Source organism: Elephantulus edwardii, unplaced genomic scaffold (genome assembly GCF_000299155.1).
Source record: "Elephantulus edwardii isolate Elephantulus edwardi_28Jun2011 unplaced genomic scaffold, EleEdw1.0 scaffold00211, whole genome shotgun sequence".
Lineage (NCBI taxonomy): Eukaryota > Metazoa > Chordata > Mammalia > Macroscelidea > Macroscelididae > Elephantulus > Elephantulus edwardii.
Window position 1 is genome coordinate 3,341,090 of NW_006399961.1, and position 18,070 is coordinate 3,359,159.

Sequence of the window (18,070 nt, forward strand, 5' to 3'; positions counted from 1 at the left end):
CTTAGTCACTGCCCAGCTCTTAGGAGCAAAGAAAGTGACTGAAAAGACCATGGCCTGAATCAGGCGTGCCTTTGTTTTGAGAATGGTACAGGGTCTCACTTGACCCTTTAACATCCCCAAAACTGTGGTCCCTATTTCTTGCTCTTCTCATTCAAAGGTACTACCATTTATTATTCAAGTTATTGAGATAAAAATCTTGGTCGTCCTCACTTCTTTCTCCTCTAATCCAACGTGCTAGTAGATCTGGTTATTCTATCTTCAGAATCCATCGACATAACGACCAATTCTCACTACTTTCACCACCATCACCTGGACCAAGCCAGCAACATTTCTGGCCTCAGCAATCGTAACTGGTCTCCTTGCTTCTCTCTTTATTATGTATAATCTGTTTTCTCCCCAGGATTTGACTATTCCTTAAATATCAAAATCAGCTGTTCCCTTGTTCAGAACTCTCCAAGGACTTTTCACCACATTCAGAATTAGACTTAAACTTCCTCTCATTTAATAATGAGGCTTTCATCACCTACTACTCAGCCCTTAGCTACTCTGCTCCAGGCACAAGGCTGCTTTCTAGTCTTCAAACATCCCAAGTGAGTTTCTGCTTCAGGGCCTTTGGGCCTGGCTATCAATCCTCTCCCTCATTTCCCAGAAAACTCTGCTCATCTGTCACTTTTTAGAAGCGCTCTGTCTACCTCATTGAAGAAGGCGCAGCTCCTCCACATCGCCCCATCACTGTCCCGTTAGCCTATTGTTCTTCATAGAAACTAGTAACTGTATTTGTTTCTAGTACACCCTAGTAGAAGTGGGACACACTCTCCTATTTTAGGAAAATGCCTCTTGGGTTTACAAGCATCCTAAACCAGTCTCTCTGGCTGAGGGTCAGGAATCATGAATCAATTGTTCTTCAGTATGATGAATAGTAATAAGCAACCTGGTCACACCATGGTTAAAGTAATAGACTTCTAGCTGAAAGGTGAAGTCTGACAGCTGCTTTGCAGGAACAAAGATATGACAGGCAGCTTCTGCAGAGCTTAAATGCTTGGAAATCCTATGGGGCTGCTCGATCATGCCTAACAGAGTCACAATGCATCAAAATCAACTTGATGGCAGTGAGACTGGCTTTGAGTTTGAACTAGAATATCAGCTCCGTGGAAACCACAATCTTGTTCCGTTTGGTTCATTACACAGCCCTTCAACAGTATCTGGCACACAGCAAGTATTCAACAAATATTTTTTTAAGAGTTAAGAAGTGAATAGTGTTTGCCACCCAGTTTCTAGTGCATAGGAAGCAGCTAACTGGTTACAATCCCAATTTTAGAAGGTTCGAAAGAAAGATAAAACATAAAGATAAAAATCTAGTGTTATAACTTAAGACATCAAATATAAAAAAGCTTTCTATGCAACAAATTTCAACATAAATGCAGTTATTCTGCCTTACTTGGAGTTTCTTCAAGAATTTCCTGGAATTTGGTTCTCTCGTAATCCACCAACTGGCGTTGAAGATGGGGCCTAAGACTCCTGATTGTAAAGTTGACCATGTCCATTCTCATGAGGTCCAGAACGTGAAATATTTGTCTAAAAAAATTGAGTTAAAGGAGTTAGAGGCCTAAATCAAACTGAAATTCATTAACTGTTCTACATTATTACAGAAACAGATGGACATCTTCAAAAACAGTTTTGAAATCCCAATCACCAATTGGCAAGTCTATTTTTTAATAGAAAATCATAGCCACACACTCAAAACTCGAAGGGAATTCATTCATAGATCTCAAGAGTATTCACTGTAGCAGAGAAAACACAGCCAGGTGATCCATTACATCTGATCGTAAACTGATAGACGCTTAGAAGCACAAACTATGCATCTTAACATGGAAATAATAATGGTTGATGAAGGAATTTTCACTTGACAGCCCTTAAAATTTTCCTGGATTTTATTACTAAAGAAATAAAATTTTTAAAAAAATGGAAAGAACAGAATTGCGAGATACAGAGGAAAAAATACTTCATTTTAGATTTGGACAGTCCTGTGCTCAAATACAGATTTACCCCTGGCCACTCCATTGCTAACACACAGAGTCTTCAATCTGGCTGGACCTCAGTTTCCCTGTCTGAGAGGAGGTGACGTCAGTCTTGGAACTATGTTGTAAACACCAATCCAGGTAGAGTGGGGCCTAGCAGGTGCCAAATACATAGCAAGGTGACCACCACAGATCAGCTATCACACGTGGATAACAAGAGAACTTCAAACAAGGATCCTGCATGGGATGAACCACAGTCTGCCAGAGCTGAGCATAGTTCTGAGGACACCAGAAAGCCCAACCGACAGAGAACATGTGACTTTGCAGAAGTTATAAACTTATCTGAGGTCACAAAGTCACTTGTCCAGTATGTACAGACCAGCTTCCATACCTTACCCTTCTAAAACGAATACAGAAAAAAAAATGTCCATTTTCAATGTGACCATATGCACACAAAAAGGACAGAAAAGTCTTGCCAGCAACAGAAAGTACTGCAACCTTCTTCTTCTTGCACTGAGCTCAAAAGGACGTGATCAAACCTATATAATCAGATTGAATGTACACGTCATTTCTCCAGACCAACAAAGATTTGGGACTTTTTTTCCTTTTAATAAATTTTTTTTAATTCTAATTGTGAAATTTTCTTCTAGATTGTATGTCCACTTGCTGTACAGAGGTAGCTCGTGGTTCCTGTGAAGCTGAACACTGTGACACTGATGAGTCAAATGTGATAATGGTTACCCATGGTGGACAGTGTTTGGTGAAGCTCCCCAATTAAAACAAGCTTGGAAGCAGGAGTGGCATCCACTCCATAATAGCTTGCCTCTGGAAACCCAATGAACCTGAAGAAAGGACGAAAGTTATACAGGAGGTGTGCAGGACTTTCGTTCATAAGGTCACTATGAGTCGCCTGTGCCTTGATGGCACTTAACAACAACAACAGCAATTGTGATTTTAATGAAAGGTTACAGAAAAGTTAGATTTTCATTCATTCTTTGTTGGTGTTCCTAGGGAACAACAATATCACCCAGCCCCCTTTCAATTTAAGTGGGACATGTGACCAATTATATTAAATGACTGGTAGCTTAGTGGTAAGGAGTTGTGCTGCCGACCCAAAAGGTGATGTGGTTCCAAATCAGCAGTTGCTTCATGAGAGAAAGATGGGCAAACTCCTCCTACATGACTTACTGCTTCTGAAAATCTGCTAGAGGGCCAGCGATGAGTTGATTCTGACTCAATGGTCCAGAACAACAGTAACATCAGCAGCTGTCATTCCTGGCCTGCCGTAACTACACTTCCAGGTACATGTTCCTCAGTCTCTCTCCCATTCACCAAGAGACAGGAGAAGCCAGGAAGACCTGGGCAAGTGGGCAACCAAAGACTCAGAGAGCCTGGCTCCACGAATGGCACCCAGCAGCCGCCAGACAAAAGATGCTGACAAACATTTGGATTGTGGCAAGAGTGAGAAATAAATATGTACTGGTTAAGACACTGAGAATTTAGGATTTATGTTTTAAAGGAAGACCCTAACGAAGAATGAAATGTCTCAGAATCTTGACTAGACTTGGCTGCCCTGCTGAAGGCTCTGTTAATACTTTCTCTTACCCCCTTCACAATCAGCCCTGGTGGGAAAACAGTCAAGCAACTGAATATGAATAAAAGGTTGGCAGTTTGAACCTCCCACGCAGCTCCACACGAAAGAGTCCTGGTCATCGGCGCTCATAAAGATTGTTGTTGTTGTTGTTATGTGCCATCGAGTCGTTTGCAACTCATAGCGACCCTATGTACAAGAGCTCTAAACGCTGTTCTATCCTGTGCCAACCTAGCCATCTCAAATGCACTTATTCCCACCGCTCCAGTCACAGAATCGATCCATCTCATCAAACGTCTTCCTCTCCTTCGCTGCCCCTCCACTCTGCCAAACATGATGTCCCTCTCCAAGGACCAGTCCCTCCTTGCAACGTGCCCAACATATGTCAGACGAAGCTTCAGAATCTTTGACTCCAAAGAGCATTCAGGCTTCACCTTCTCCAGGACAAACCTGTTTGTTCGCCTAGCAGTCCATGGTATATTCAGCACTCTTCTCCAGCACCACAGCTCAAAGGCATCAATTCTCTTTCTATCATCCCTATTCACTGTCCAACTCTCTGACGCATAGCACGTAATTGCAAAGACTATAACCCTGATCAGGTGCACCTTAAGTCTCCAGCCTGACATCGTTGTTTTTCAGTACTCTTGAGAGGTCCCTCACAGCCGACATTCCCAATGAAATTCATCTCTTGAATCCCTGGCTGCTGTTACCAAGAGTGTTGATTGTGGAGCCAAGCAAACTAAAACTGTTAACTATCTCAATCTCTTCACCATCCATACTGATGCTGTCAATTGGCCCAGTGTTGAGAATCTTTGTTTTCTTGATGTTGAGCTTCAATCCATACAGGAGGCTGCAGTCCTTGACCTTCTGCAGCAAGCACTTCAGGTCCTCCTCAGTTTCAGCAAGCAGGGTTGTGTCATCTGCATAACACAGGTTGTTGATGACTCTTCCACCAATCCTGATGCCACATTCCTCTTCGTACAGCCCAGTGTCTTGGATGATCTGTTCTGCATACAGATTGAAAAGGTATGGAGACAGAATACATCCCTGACGGACCCCCTTCTTGATTTTGAACCATGTAGTGTCTCCTTGCTCTGTTCTGACGACTGCCTCTTGGTCCAAGTATAGGTTTCGCATTAGCACAATCAAAAGTTCTGGGATTCCCATTCTTTTCAGAGTCAACCACAGCTTGTTGTGATCCACACAGTCAAAAGCCTTTGCATAATCAATGAAGATTACAGCCCAGAAAACTCTACTCTGTCACAGAAGTTGAAATCAACCAAGAGGCATATGACATCAACAATCACAACCCCTTTCACAGTACTCATCACAGTGTAATGACTTGCTCAAGGTCTAGCTCTCATCAGATTGTAAACGTCCTGGAGTCAGGGATTATATCTGTCTTTTTCTATCACTGTATCCCCAGAGCCTAAAGTGAGCCAAGGAAGCCTTGTCAGCACACTCTATCTGAACACTCTCACAGTCAATGGCTGACTTACGGCTTAGTCAGTTTTCTGCTTGGGTGAAGGAGTCCTTCAGGAGATCAGTCATTTTTCTGGCCTTCGCCAACATCTACACTTTGGTTTGAATGAATCCAAAGGTTCTTCTTAAGCAGATGTAAGCAGTGAAAGCACTCACCTCAGCACCTCCACGATGTTGCCGGTGGCCTTCAATTCTCTGATGTCATCGTCTCGCACGGGAGCACACAGCTTTCCCATCGTACTAATCACGTAGCTTGCCAGGCCCTGGATGTCAACAACACTGTGCTCGGCTTGCTGCCTAATGAGGTCCGTGTCCAAAACGTCACAGATCTGGTTGCGAAGGCGGTTGCCCCCAGGAGTTAGAAAAGAGAGGAGAATCTGCACAGGGAGAGGAGAGGGAAAATGACCAGCTCTGCGAGGTGACTGAAGGCTGTCCCCTGACCGCCCCATGAGGTGACTGAAGGCTGTTCCCTGACCAGCTCCACTAGGAGATTGAAGGCTGTCCCCTGACCAGCTCCCCTAGGAGACTGAAGGCTGTCCCATGCTCAGCTCCGTGAGGTGACTGAAGGATGGCCGATGCCTCTGTTGCCTCAGTGCTATGTGCGAGCACAGAGGTTCACAATCCTCGTGGATCAAAGGAGGGGCCCAGCATTTTGACTCTAAAAAGCAAGCTCTACCTCTTGAATTAAAGTACTCCTCCCGCCCTCTCACTCATGAATGGTGGATCGTGGAAGAGTCAGCCAGCAAGGAGGAACTAGTATTGAAAACGTAAAACATTTACAGATAAACAGTATAAAGAAGGATGGACAAGTTGGAGGCCATAAAGACTCCTTTAGAAAAGAATAAATGGGAAAACCCTCTTGGCTCCATTAGTAGGTTCTGCATAGGACATATTTATTAACCATGATGTGACTAACCTATTGATAGTCATCCTGGTGGCACAGTAGTTTGAGTGCTCAGCTGCTAACCAGAAGGTGAGTGGTTTGAATCCACCAACCGTTCCACAGGAGCAAGATGGAGTGGCCATGACAGTTCCCAGCCTGGGTGACCCCATGGAGCAGCTCCACTCCGTCCTCTAGGGCCCCGTGGTGAGGACTGACTCAATGGCTGGGATTAGCCGGGTAACCTATTTGACAGCCTCTTCAGTGGACACTGTACTAAGTGCAGCCCGCGCTCAGGGTGCGTGTGCATGAGCGCTGAGCCAGAACGCCTGTTTGCTCTCTGCCCCTTACAACGGTGTGTGCTTCCAACTGCGTGCACCTGCACCGACGAGCGAGCGCAGCTTCTCTCCAGGAGAGAGGACCTACCACATTATCCTTCACGTAAGGCTGAGTAAGACAGTGTTTGCCATAAAGAAAAATATCCCTGGAGGTGTACTGTGTAACGTGTTGGGCCATCATTAATCAAGAGATCAGGTGTTCAAACTCCACTGCTCCTCAGGAGAAAGGCAGGAAGTAGCCTCTCATAATGATTTACACCCTGGAAGAATCCAATTTAAACCCTTGGTGGTGGTTATCTGTGGCTCTGAATCGGCTTGACTGGTTTGGTTTGGTATAAAGCAAGTGCCCTGTAAATGTTTCCTCGTATTGTAACTGTGTCACCTCACTTAGTTCTCCCAACTCCCCCGTCAGTACTTGTATCTTCGCATTATGACTCCCACTAACTCATTCTTTGCCACTGAGTCAGTTCCGACCCTCACAGCTGACCCCCCATCAGGTTTCTGAGACTGTAAGTCACACGGAAGGCTGCTGCCCATCTTTCTCCTATCAAGCAGCTGGGGGATTTGAACCACCAGAGAAGCCTGGCTTAGGGGTTAGTTAGCAACGCAACTCTCTAGGGACCATGAGCATGCAAACTGAAACTTAACAGGTAGTGTTTATAACTGAATAATGTTGCTGGACCCTCGGAGCCTATTCTCTTACCCACTCTCTGCTCTGAGATCCTTCTACTGCGCCCATCTCAAAGGTTCAGTGAAAACCATTCCCAGTGGCTGAATCTGCTCAGTTTTCCACCAAGACTTCCCAATATGAAAGGGCATGAAAACAGCCCCAGGGCAGGGGCCAGATTTGAGGGGTGAGGTAGGGATGGGGTGGTACTGAGTGGATACTGACAGCATCAACTTACTTCTCGGATTTCTTCAAACAGCTTGATGGCATGTTCGTATTCGGGGGGCTCTGCGCTCAGTTCTGATTCCAAGACGTCCCAGAAGGCCTGGTGAACAATGTGCTTCATCCGCCCAGCCAGGCTACAGGAACAAAACAGTTTTCAGACAGACGTGTTATGTTCACTGACTATAAATTAAAGATGTGCCCTGAAACTGGGGAAAACCGCAAACAAAAGTTGACCATGATCATGTTGTTTATTGTTTGATAGATTTCCTTTGTTCAAGTCATTGATTTAACATAGTTAAAAGGACACAATAGATACAACAGTCTATATTTCTTTTCCCTTAATCATTTTTCTCTCTTAATCATTTTCCCTGGGTAGTAGAAGGGCTTTCTTGCTATAGCTTTTAAAAAACAGAATAATATTGTATCCCACGGAGAAGCAATAATTTACCTAGTTACTCTTTTACACACATCTGTAGACCAGTTCCAGATTTGGGGGCTTGGGCCTTTAAGAGATAGTAAAATTGTTCTTTCCTCAACGGCTGAAATTTCATGGCACAGAAAAGCAGAGACTGGCCGCAAGGAGTCACACATTTGGGAGCCTGCCAACCTCAGCTCAGATGTCCTATATAAAGCCAGCAAAGTCACTGCTAAAATCAGAGCATTCTAAGGAAGAGTTCACAACATAATAAGTGGCCATGTTGCTTTAACCCTTACGTCAATGCCCCAAAATAAGAGCAGCTCAAAATACACCATTCAACCAGATGTTCCGCTGGAGGAGGAGGGGCAATCTCCTTCTGTGCAAGTCGGATCTGATTCAATGGTACACAACAAGATTAAAAATAAAAAAAAAACAAAAACAAAAAAAACCAAAAAACCACCACCACCACCATTCCTATTCAACTGCCACATTATCCCTCCACAGCTTTGAGTGAAGCGCGTATTTCTAGGCACTGTAATTGCTGACTTCCCCACGGGGTCACAGTCACACACTTGCCTGGTCAGGGCCATAGCTCCTCCCAGATACCTGCCATGAGCCTAGCAGACAGCCTGCAGACAGTGACGGTTCAGTGGATGCTGGATGGTGAATGATCAAATAACTTGATAAAAGTACAGCTGTCAATTTTAAGTACATAGAATTAACAACAAGATAATATTATTGGTGATGAAAATGAACTTTAAAAAAAAATCTGACCTAAAATTGCTGCTATAACTAAAAATGTATTCTACTTAGTAGTATAAAATGTTAAAATTTACAACCAGATAAGGCACCCTGGAGCCCTCCATCAGATTTCAGAGGCTATAAATCTTTACATGAGTGGCCGATCGATCAAAACCACCAGGCTTTTGTTAGCAGCCAGATACATTACACATTCTGCCTCCAAGGCTCCTTGATTTGTCATTCCTGAGCAAAAATGTCCACAAAATAAAGCTAATGCAAAACCTAACCAGATCAAGAGATGATGACCCATCCTGTGAGCTAGTACTGATTGTTGTACCCTGATGGCTTGCTCTGGACTGGACTTTGCTAGTGGAAGCAAAGGTCAAGCTGCCTATAAACAAATGAATGGTAGAAAACCTATGGTATATTCACACAGTGGAATACTATGCAGCACTGAAAAACAAGGAACTCAAAATATTACATAATGTGAGTGACCCTTGAAGACATGATGCTGAGTGAAATCTCTCAGTCACAAAAGGAACACTGCATAACACTACTGCTATAAAGCACTCATATGGGAGTTGGGGGAAAACCAAGAAAAGAGGGGATAAATAATGAATACTGCGTTGGAACAGATCAAGGAAAGAACTGTTTAAAAGGAATATATGATTATGCATTAATCTGCGTGACAGCAGTCCAGAATAAGAGGTGCACAGTAAAGTGGACTGGGGAAGGGGAAAGGAGAGGGAGGAAACGATACAACAATGAATGACTATTATTCTTTAAAAAAAGTGAACTGGGGGGAGCTCTGGTGGCCTAGTGGCAAGAAGCTGCACTGAAATCCCAGAGGCGCATGGTTCAAATCCATCAGATGCTCTGCTGGAGAAGGAGGGGCAATCTCCTCCTATACCAGTCAGACCTGACTTGACGGTACACACACAAAATATAATAAAATTTTAAAAAAATTTTAAAAAGTGAACTGGGAGGTATAGGGAGGAAAATGTGCAATAATGAATGAATATAAATCCAACTTTACTGTAGACTTTTGTTAAAATCGTAATTTTTCAAAAACTTTCCAAACTGACCAGAAGATTCTTCAGTAAAAGGGCCATGCTTGTTCCCTCAGAAAATACTGGTTGAACAGGGATGGGAAAATCAGAAAGTGGCTATCCAAAATGGTGATAGTAAGGTATGAGGCTTACACATTTTCATGACAAACAGATTCATCCTGGAAAAGGGTTAAACCAGCGGCTCCTTGGAGGCAAGGATTCTTTTTTTTTTTTTTGCAAAAGAATTGGGGAGTCATTTTAATATTTACAAAAACAAATCAGCAGAACAAGATTATATCAGATAGCTGTGTACAGTAGCTGCGGCTTATAAAACATACCAGTAATTGTACCTGGTGAGTATAAAGAAAACCAAGATAAGACTCAGATGAATTTACAACCAAGGGAGTACACAGGGGCATCACCAAATTGGAGGACAAAACAAAATTCACATTTTCTACATTGAAAAAAAAATTACAGATTTCACAAATGTCTTTGAGGACAAAGAAAAATTCGAAGTCCTCTGAATGGTGGGAAAGAAGAAGTATCAAAGAGAAGACTAAAAGCAGTTTTACTTCACAAGACCAATTTTCTTAGCTTCTATCTCATATATCAATAGTCTCCACATTTTGACTATAAAAACTTCGGCTTCTTCATCAAGTACCATGGCTACATCATCTAAAATGCTCTGAGGTGAACTATGAGCCATAACCTTAGAACAAACAAAATCAACTAATGTAGCTTCTTCTTCACCTATGTATTCTATAATTTTCTTATTAATCCATGGTCTAATTCGGCGTTCCATCAATATTGAGTCCACAATGGACCAATCAAGGGGATAGGCAAAGAGCTCAGGTTTGGCCGTGGGAATTTTCTCAATGAGGCTTTTAATGTGCTTGCGCTTTTCTTCTGTGTTCACTGTGGAGGCAAGGATTCTGAGGCTTCATTTAACATACTTTGGACATGTTGTGAGGAGGGACTGGTGCTTGGGTAGAGGGACAGTGCAGGAGGGGAAGGCCCTCTACGAGCTGGATTGATTCAGTGACTGGGGTAATCGGGATGAGTGTATTGGAGACAATGCGATTGGCACAGGACAGAGCAGGGTTTAGGGCTGTTGTACATAGGGTTGCTATGAGTCACAAGCGACCTGATGGCACAGAACAACAACCACAACAGTACTACCAGTAGGATGAATGTAAGGAGGGGGGAAAAACACAATATGCATGAACTAAATACAGGTAAAGATTGTATAAAATACAATGTATATACATGAAATACAATGTGTATTAATGGTAGTGTGCAAACAAATAAAAATATGTCATAAAAGAAAATAAAGCTAATGCTAGAGTCAGCTAAATATAAAAACAGAAAAGCATGGTCACTGTGGAAAACCATTTGAATAGCAAGAGCTAATAACAAGCTATTTCATTTTTAACAAAGGTAACATGTCCCAACTCTGTAACTGGCTCCTTTATTTCACATTTTCTAGCTGTGACAGAAAAAGAAAGGAGGAAGAATGGCTTTTTCCATTGTCCGCATGTACCATGAGCCAAGCTTGTTTATATCCATGAGCTCATCTCACGGGTTTGAAGTGGGGACCGTGGCTGCATTTTATCCCTGGGGAATGGGAGGCTCAGTCAAGGCCAAAGCACAACCAGGATTCAAGCCTCGGGGTCTATCTGATTCAAAAGCACCTTTACTATGAATTTACAGTACAGATACCTCAAAATTGTACTTCTCTATATTTCTATATGAGTTGTAGTTGACTTGATGGCATCTAAGAAGAGCAACATTTCATCAGCTGCCTTGGTGGAATGGTGGGTTATCTGCTGGACTACCACCAGCAACACTAGAGAAAGATGAGGCCGTTTCCTTCCTTTAAAACTGACAGCCTTGAAACCTAATGGAGGGTGGCTGTGAGTTGGAGCTGACTTGATGACAGTGGGCCTATGCTATTCTTAGATTTGCTATATAAAATAACACAAAATTGTCAAATAACTCAAAATTGTCTTTTTTCTGTATTGCATAAAGCACACAAATTTTAACACTAAGAATTCAGTTTCATCAGTCAGTATGCGTTTATTGACCGTCTCTTATGTGCCAGCCCGATTTAGACACTGGCAGTCCTGTAGGGAAAACAAAGACTCAGGTCTCAAGGAGCTTCTTTATTATTATAGCAAAGACAAAAAGCAGAAGGGAGCCAAACATCATTAAGATAAATAATAAAATGATTCCTTTTGAGGAAATAATGAAAAGAAATACTGAATAAGCAACATGGTAGTGATGCCACTTCCAAGATTTAGAGTTAACATTGAATGGGGATGTGTGAAGGCCTAGGGGAGAGGAATAAACCCTGAGGTCACAGCATTTGATGGACAAAGAGTGAGGGGGTTATGGAATTAGGAAAGATCCAGTGGGGATCTGAAAAAGTAAGGTAACGGTGGTGGGCCTGGATCAATGGTGATTAATTTTATAAAACACAATGTATGGGAATGATAATATGAAACACAGTGTGAATGGAGGAATGCATGAAACACACTGTATGCAACTTTCATATGCAAACCCATATAAAATAAAAAAAAAGAAGAAGAAAACTCCCTGAAGCAGGATGAAGCTTGATGTACTCCAAAATCATGAAAGACGTCAGTACGGCGGCAGCAGTACAGCAAGCAAGAGGGAAAGCAGTAAGGGACAGGGCTGGCAAGGGAGGTCTTGCAGGTTGTAATAAAAAGCCTGAGTGTTTAAGTGTAACAGAAAATCTGTCTTGGAGGAAGTGAAACCAATCCACACCAAGGCTGCATTCCCTGATCTTCTGCAACAAATATTTTACCAAAAGGAAAATAGGAAGGGACTGCAAGAGTCTTCAAAGAAGGGATTTAGTATAGTCTGGGAGCCCTATGAAGAAGGGTCAGCCACCCACTTCCAAATTTCACAGGCCTTTGAAAACTATGAACAACAGAGCACTCTTAGACTAGTAGATATAGCATTGACTCAAGACAAGGCAGGGTTCACAGCTATTGTTCATAGGGTTGCTATGAGTCATAGTTGACTCAAGGGCACAGAACAGCATAACAAAACCAGAGGTGCTATGTTGCACAAACATTTAAGCACCTGGCTGTTGTCCAAAAGGCTGGGGTCTTGAACTCACCTGCTGGTGCCCAGTCCTAGTGAGCTGCCTTCAAAGGCTGAAAGAAAGCAGCTCTACATTGAAGGCCTGAAGGCAGAAAACCACAAGAAGTGGGTATAATGGAGCCCCTGGGTGGTATAGCTGTTTAACATGCCCAGCTTCTAACCTAAGGTTGACCATAAGAAGGGCATGGTGATCGACATCTGAAAAACCAGCCACTGACAACTCCACAGAGCACTGTTCTCCCCTGACACGCACAGCGGTGGGGGTGGGGGGTGTCACAGAGCAGCTTCTTGAGGCAACAGATTTCACTTTCTTTCAGTTGTTGCTTTAATGGGTTCAGCAAGGTTAGGTACAGTTTACCCTAGTAAGGGGTATTTGAACGGAATCCTCATGACTACAGGTACACGTACCCTCGAAGATTTTCTTTAGAACTCAAGTGTACTTGTTAGGAGAACAAAATAACTCCTGTTGTATAGGTAATATATAAGAATGTTGAATAAGAACAGTGAGTTAGTGGGTGAGTGAGTATGTGTGTGTGTATTGTCTGGGTACAAGAGAGAGAGAGAAGCAGACAAAAACTTCAGCACAATGTATGTAACCCTCCAGATTACCTGTTCTCCGGGATGGCATCTTGTTTCAATTGAAAGTTCTCATTTACAGCAATTTCATGAGCAAGAGTCATGTTTGATAAGTTCCTTGCTGCAGCCATCACTTCATCAAATGTTACAACCCGAGGAGGGCTTGTTGCTGAAAGAAAACCAAAGCCAGTTAATGTTTCTAGAAGAAAAGTTGCCATCCAATTAAGTCTCTCCATGAAGAGTTTATGTTCTAAAATGCACATTTATTTTTAGGTTTTACAAGGAAAGAGAATACATGTTACACAGAATAAATACTGCTGAATAAAGACCTCAAACATTTGTAAACTCCTTTGATAGTTTCAGTTACTTTGTTATGTACCATTGAGTCAACTGCATCTCATAGTGACCCTATGTACAGTACAGCAGCTCTGAACCCTTCCTTCCCTGTCCTGAGCCAGTCTCACTGACTCTGACACACCTAAACCCATTGTCCCAGTTATCATGTCAATCCAACTTATCTGAAGTCTTCTTCTCCTTCACTGTCCTTCCACTATTCCAAGCATATTGTCCTCCAAGGACTGGTCTCTCCTGGCCATGTGCTCTAAGTATGTGAGAGGGAGCTTCAAAATCCTAGCCTCCAAACAGAAACTTGGTTTCGCCCTCTCCAAGACAGACCTATTTGTTCTCTTGGAAGTCCATGGTATGTTCAATACTCTTTTCCTGCGCCACAACTCAAAGGCATTGATTCTTCTTCTGTCATCTTTAGTCACTGTCCAGTTTTCTGATGTATAGCAAGTAATTGCAAGGACTATGGCCAGGATCAGGTGCACTTTAGTCTCTAGACTGACATCTTAGTTTCACAGTACTCTGGGGAGGTCTCTGAACACAGATTTTCCCAATGCAATTTGTCTTTTGAATTCGTATATTTTAAAATTAATTCTCAAATGTTCCTAAGAATCATATCGATAAAGGTCTATTATGTTAAAGATTTTTTCTATTTTGCTGGAGATTTTGAAAGTTTCTAGTCATCACTATTTATATGCACTGAATTGATAAGGCTGCTTTTTTTTTGTAATTAAGAATTCCCATTAACTTATACAGATTCTGAATAAAAATTGATTTAAAAAAATTATCATTTGTAAAAGTATAGGCATTATAGTACAATACTTAGTTTCAATTTATATATTTGTCTAATGGTGGTCATTGAGGAATAGCTTAAGATAAGCCTATGGAGATTAAATGAGACAATTTATGTTAGGAACATAGGGAGAATTCAATAAATGTTGATACTAAAAATAAGCTGGATAATCTACTCAGTAGGAGGTAACAAAGCATTCTAGTTCCTTAATAATTTCTGTCTTCCTAAAACCAGCATTAAAATCATTAGCTTCTTTTAACTAAAAATATGACCTCACACAGTTGACTGGCAATACTTTGCTGCTACTACTACTACTAAATAATAATAATAAATGCATAAAATGGAGAAAAAGAGTGACACACTGAAAGTTTTAGAAGAAGTAAAACTTTCTTCAGGATGCTGTTAGCAGATACCTCAATTCCATCTAAGATTAAGATTGAGAAAAGGCACAGAAGCCTGGGGTTGCTGCTGGTGAACTTTTTGGCCACCATTCCAGTACTATAAGACTCCTTACAAATGTTTGTGCTGTAGGTCCAATAATTCAATTATATTCAAAGGAACTATAGATTATAAATGATTCATGCACCATGATACTAAAAACCTAATATTCATATAAACAAAAAAATTATAACTTAGCTAAACACAAGGTTAAGTGTATGTGTGCGTTAGTCACCTGATGAAGAAGTGCTGTGCTATAAGCCGTAGCACTGTTGTCAGCTCACAGTGACTCCATGTACAAAGACTGAAGCGCAGGCCAACCCTGGGCCATGACCTTGGTTGATGACGGATGGAACCAGCCTCTGTTACCTCCACAGTTTTCACTGCCTCATCTCTGGAAGCAGACCAATAGGCCTTTCCCCTGTTCATCTTTAATCTAGGAGCAGCACTGACACTTGATCAGTATCATGTTGATGTTGTTACATATCAGCAACTCAGAACAAACTCATAGCTCATCCTCCAGCAAGTTTTCAGAAGCAGCAAATCACATGAGCAGAGATTTTTCTTTTTTATCCCCCAGAACAGCTGGTGGATCCAAACCATGTGCCTTTGGGATGGCAGTGTCTTTCCTTATCCCTAAGCCAACAGACCTCTGCTCTGCAAGAAAGCAACAAAAAAAAGTCTCTAGCGAAAGATGAGTGTGGTACATGAGGTACATTAGCTGCGAATTAAACTGGGTTTCCAGTAAGGAAGGGAGAATTCGACCAGTAAATTTATTACTGCCTTCTGCAGAAGTTGTTGTTGTTCACTGCCATCAAGTTGAGTATGACTCACAGCAACCCTGTGAACAACAGATGGGAACTCTGTCCTATCCTGTGCCATCCTCACCATCTCTGACACACTTGAGCCTATTACTGCAGTCACTGTGTCAATTCATCTGGTTGAGGGTCTTCCTCTCCTCCATCCCTCCACCTTTCCAAGCATGATGTCTGTGTCCAAGGAATAGTCTCTCCTAGCAACAAGCCCATAGTATGTGAGACGAATCTTCATCATCTTTATCCCCAAGGGGTCCTCTGGCTGCACCTTCTCCAAGACATCTGTTTGTTCGTTTGGCAGTTGTAGGCTATTTAGCATTTTTGTCCAACACCACAGTTCAAAGGCACTGAAAAGACCATGGCCTGAATCAGACACACCTTAGCCCTCAAACTGACATCACTGCACCTCAATAATTTGGAGAGGTCTCTGACCTCAGATTTTCCTAGTGCAATACATCTTTTGATCACTTCATTGCTAGTGCCAAATATACTCACTGTGGAGTCAAGTAAGACGAAGACATTTACAGTCTCAATCTTTTCTCCATCTATCTTGATGTTGCCTAATAGGTCCAGTGGTGAGGATTTTTGTTTTCTTATAGCAACCAGAAAAACCAAACCCACTGACATAAGTCAAACCTAACTCATAAAAAAAAAAAAAACAAAAAAAACCCAAAAAACAAGACACAAAACCTAACTCATACAAATATTATTTTTAAAATCTATGATAATCAATATATGTTTTACTTATAATACTACATAAAAAGAATCCAGCTACACACACACACACACAAATGCCAGTATACATACACGTACATTACAATTAATTTACATATATTAAAGATAGGATTAAGATATGACGAAGTATTTCCAGTTGTTTTGAGATAGTATCATAAGCAGTATTTTCTTTTCCCACAGTTATGTACCTTCTAAATCTTTAACAGGACATTGAAAACTGATACAAATAAGCAAACTTTTGATGTGGGCATTTGATCATATTAAACAGTTCTTTCTACACTTGCTTTCCTGGTTTAAGGTATTATACTGCTTATATAAGATGCCACTCTAAAAGCTAAAAAAAAAATCCACTTTCCATATCTCTAATATCTACACAGACAAATTTAAAAACGTGTTTCTCTTCACCAGGGCAACTCTCTTCACTCTTTCTCACTTTCCTGGAGTTCTTGCTGTGGGCATCTTTCAGGGGTGATTTGCACAACAATTTTGCAATTGACAGGAAACCCTTTAGATTCTTTCACTTCCTGCCTGACCCTTTGAATTGAGACACATTCATTTCTTCCTAATTCAGAACAATCAGAAAAGACTAACTGGGGTTTATCCCTGAGGAAGGGAACAGGAAGTGTTCTCAAGTTGTTTATAGGGAGCTGCACTGTTGACCCAAAGGCCAGGCATCTCGGGTGGTTTGAATCCACCAGTGCCTCTGGGGGAGAAAAATGGGCAAAACCAATGAAAAGATTTGCTAAGAGTCTCTTCACATTTGATGGTTTTTGTTTTCTGAGTGTTACTGTTGGGCTGGTAAGCAAAAGATTAGCAGTTCAAATCGACCAGCTGCTCTGTGGTAAAGAGGAGGCAGCCTGCTTCGATGAAGACTGGGAGCCTGGAAAGCCCATGGAGGGTTGCTCTGAGTTGGGATCAACTCAACAGCAGAGGGTCAGGTATGCAGTTCTCGGGTAGGATAGGGGATGGTTGAGCTGGAGAACTTGATTAAATAGTCAAAGCCAAAGCACATTCGGGACAGGGATGACATAAAACTCAGTGGTTGTACACTCCTGAGGGGCTGTACTCCCGCAAACATGCAGAAAACAGCGGCAGTGCCCTCGCACTGGCCTCTGAAACATCCAGGAAGGAGGAGCAATTCATGCTTAGCTCTCACCTGTCTCTGAGTTTTACAATCCAACACACGTCTAGAAGCATCCGCACTCCCCACCCCACTCCCCAGCCCCTGCCCCCCTGGGGGCTTACAAGCAGGAGAGTTGGATTTGCTGGAGGAGTTGCTTGTGAAGCTCTGCCTGGAGCACTCATAGTCACTGAGTGAAGCCGTGCTTTCGGAAAACCGGGAAGAGTCTGTGTCGCTCGGCTGGTCCTCACCCACACACTGCTTCTCGCCATTAAGGGGCATCGTGAGTCCCTTGAGCGTGCACAGTGATCACCTGCAGAGACAAACACGCCCTCGCTGAGCATTCTGAGCGACGTCCCCTGGTGACATGGCAGCGTGAGAAAAGCCTGCAGACAAAGACCTCTTCCTTCCCCCAGGACCCAGGCGGGCCTTCCCCAGGCCTTTCGGAATCGGGAAAGACATTCTACATCTACAGTGTATGCTTACTCAGGGCTCAGCCAGTGTGAATGTGGAGAAGCAGCTCTCAGTGACAACATCTTTAAAACACACACACACACACACACACCCCTTTTTCTTCCATCTGTAAAGCTAAACATATTGTTGCTATGTGCCATCAATTTGCTTGAGGCTCACAGCGACCCTATGTACAACTCCAAACCCTGCCAGGATATTGTCTCTGACACACCTACCCCCTTTACCCCAGTCACTGG

At 42.4% G+C, this 18,070-nt stretch overlaps 1 protein-coding gene across 1 annotated transcript in view; it reads right to left on the reverse strand.

Annotated features, from left to right (window-relative positions):
- TCP11L2 (t-complex 11, testis-specific-like 2) overlaps positions 1 to 17,655 on the reverse strand; it is a 41,415-nt gene extending 23,760 nt beyond the window's left edge. The window contains exons 1-5 of the mRNA XM_006897543.1: positions 17,486 to 17,655; positions 13,148 to 13,283; positions 7,215 to 7,335; positions 5,248 to 5,468; positions 1,439 to 1,575 (exon numbers count right to left, since the gene is read on the reverse strand). Of these exons, the coding sequence (XP_006897605.1) occupies positions 1,439 to 1,575; positions 5,248 to 5,468; positions 7,215 to 7,335; positions 13,148 to 13,283; positions 17,486 to 17,642 (772 nt within the window). The 5' untranslated portion in view covers positions 17,643 to 17,655. The remainder of the gene's footprint in view (positions 1 to 1,438; positions 1,576 to 5,247; positions 5,469 to 7,214; positions 7,336 to 13,147; positions 13,284 to 17,485) is intronic.
- Positions 17,656 to 18,070: the final 415 nt, after the last annotated feature.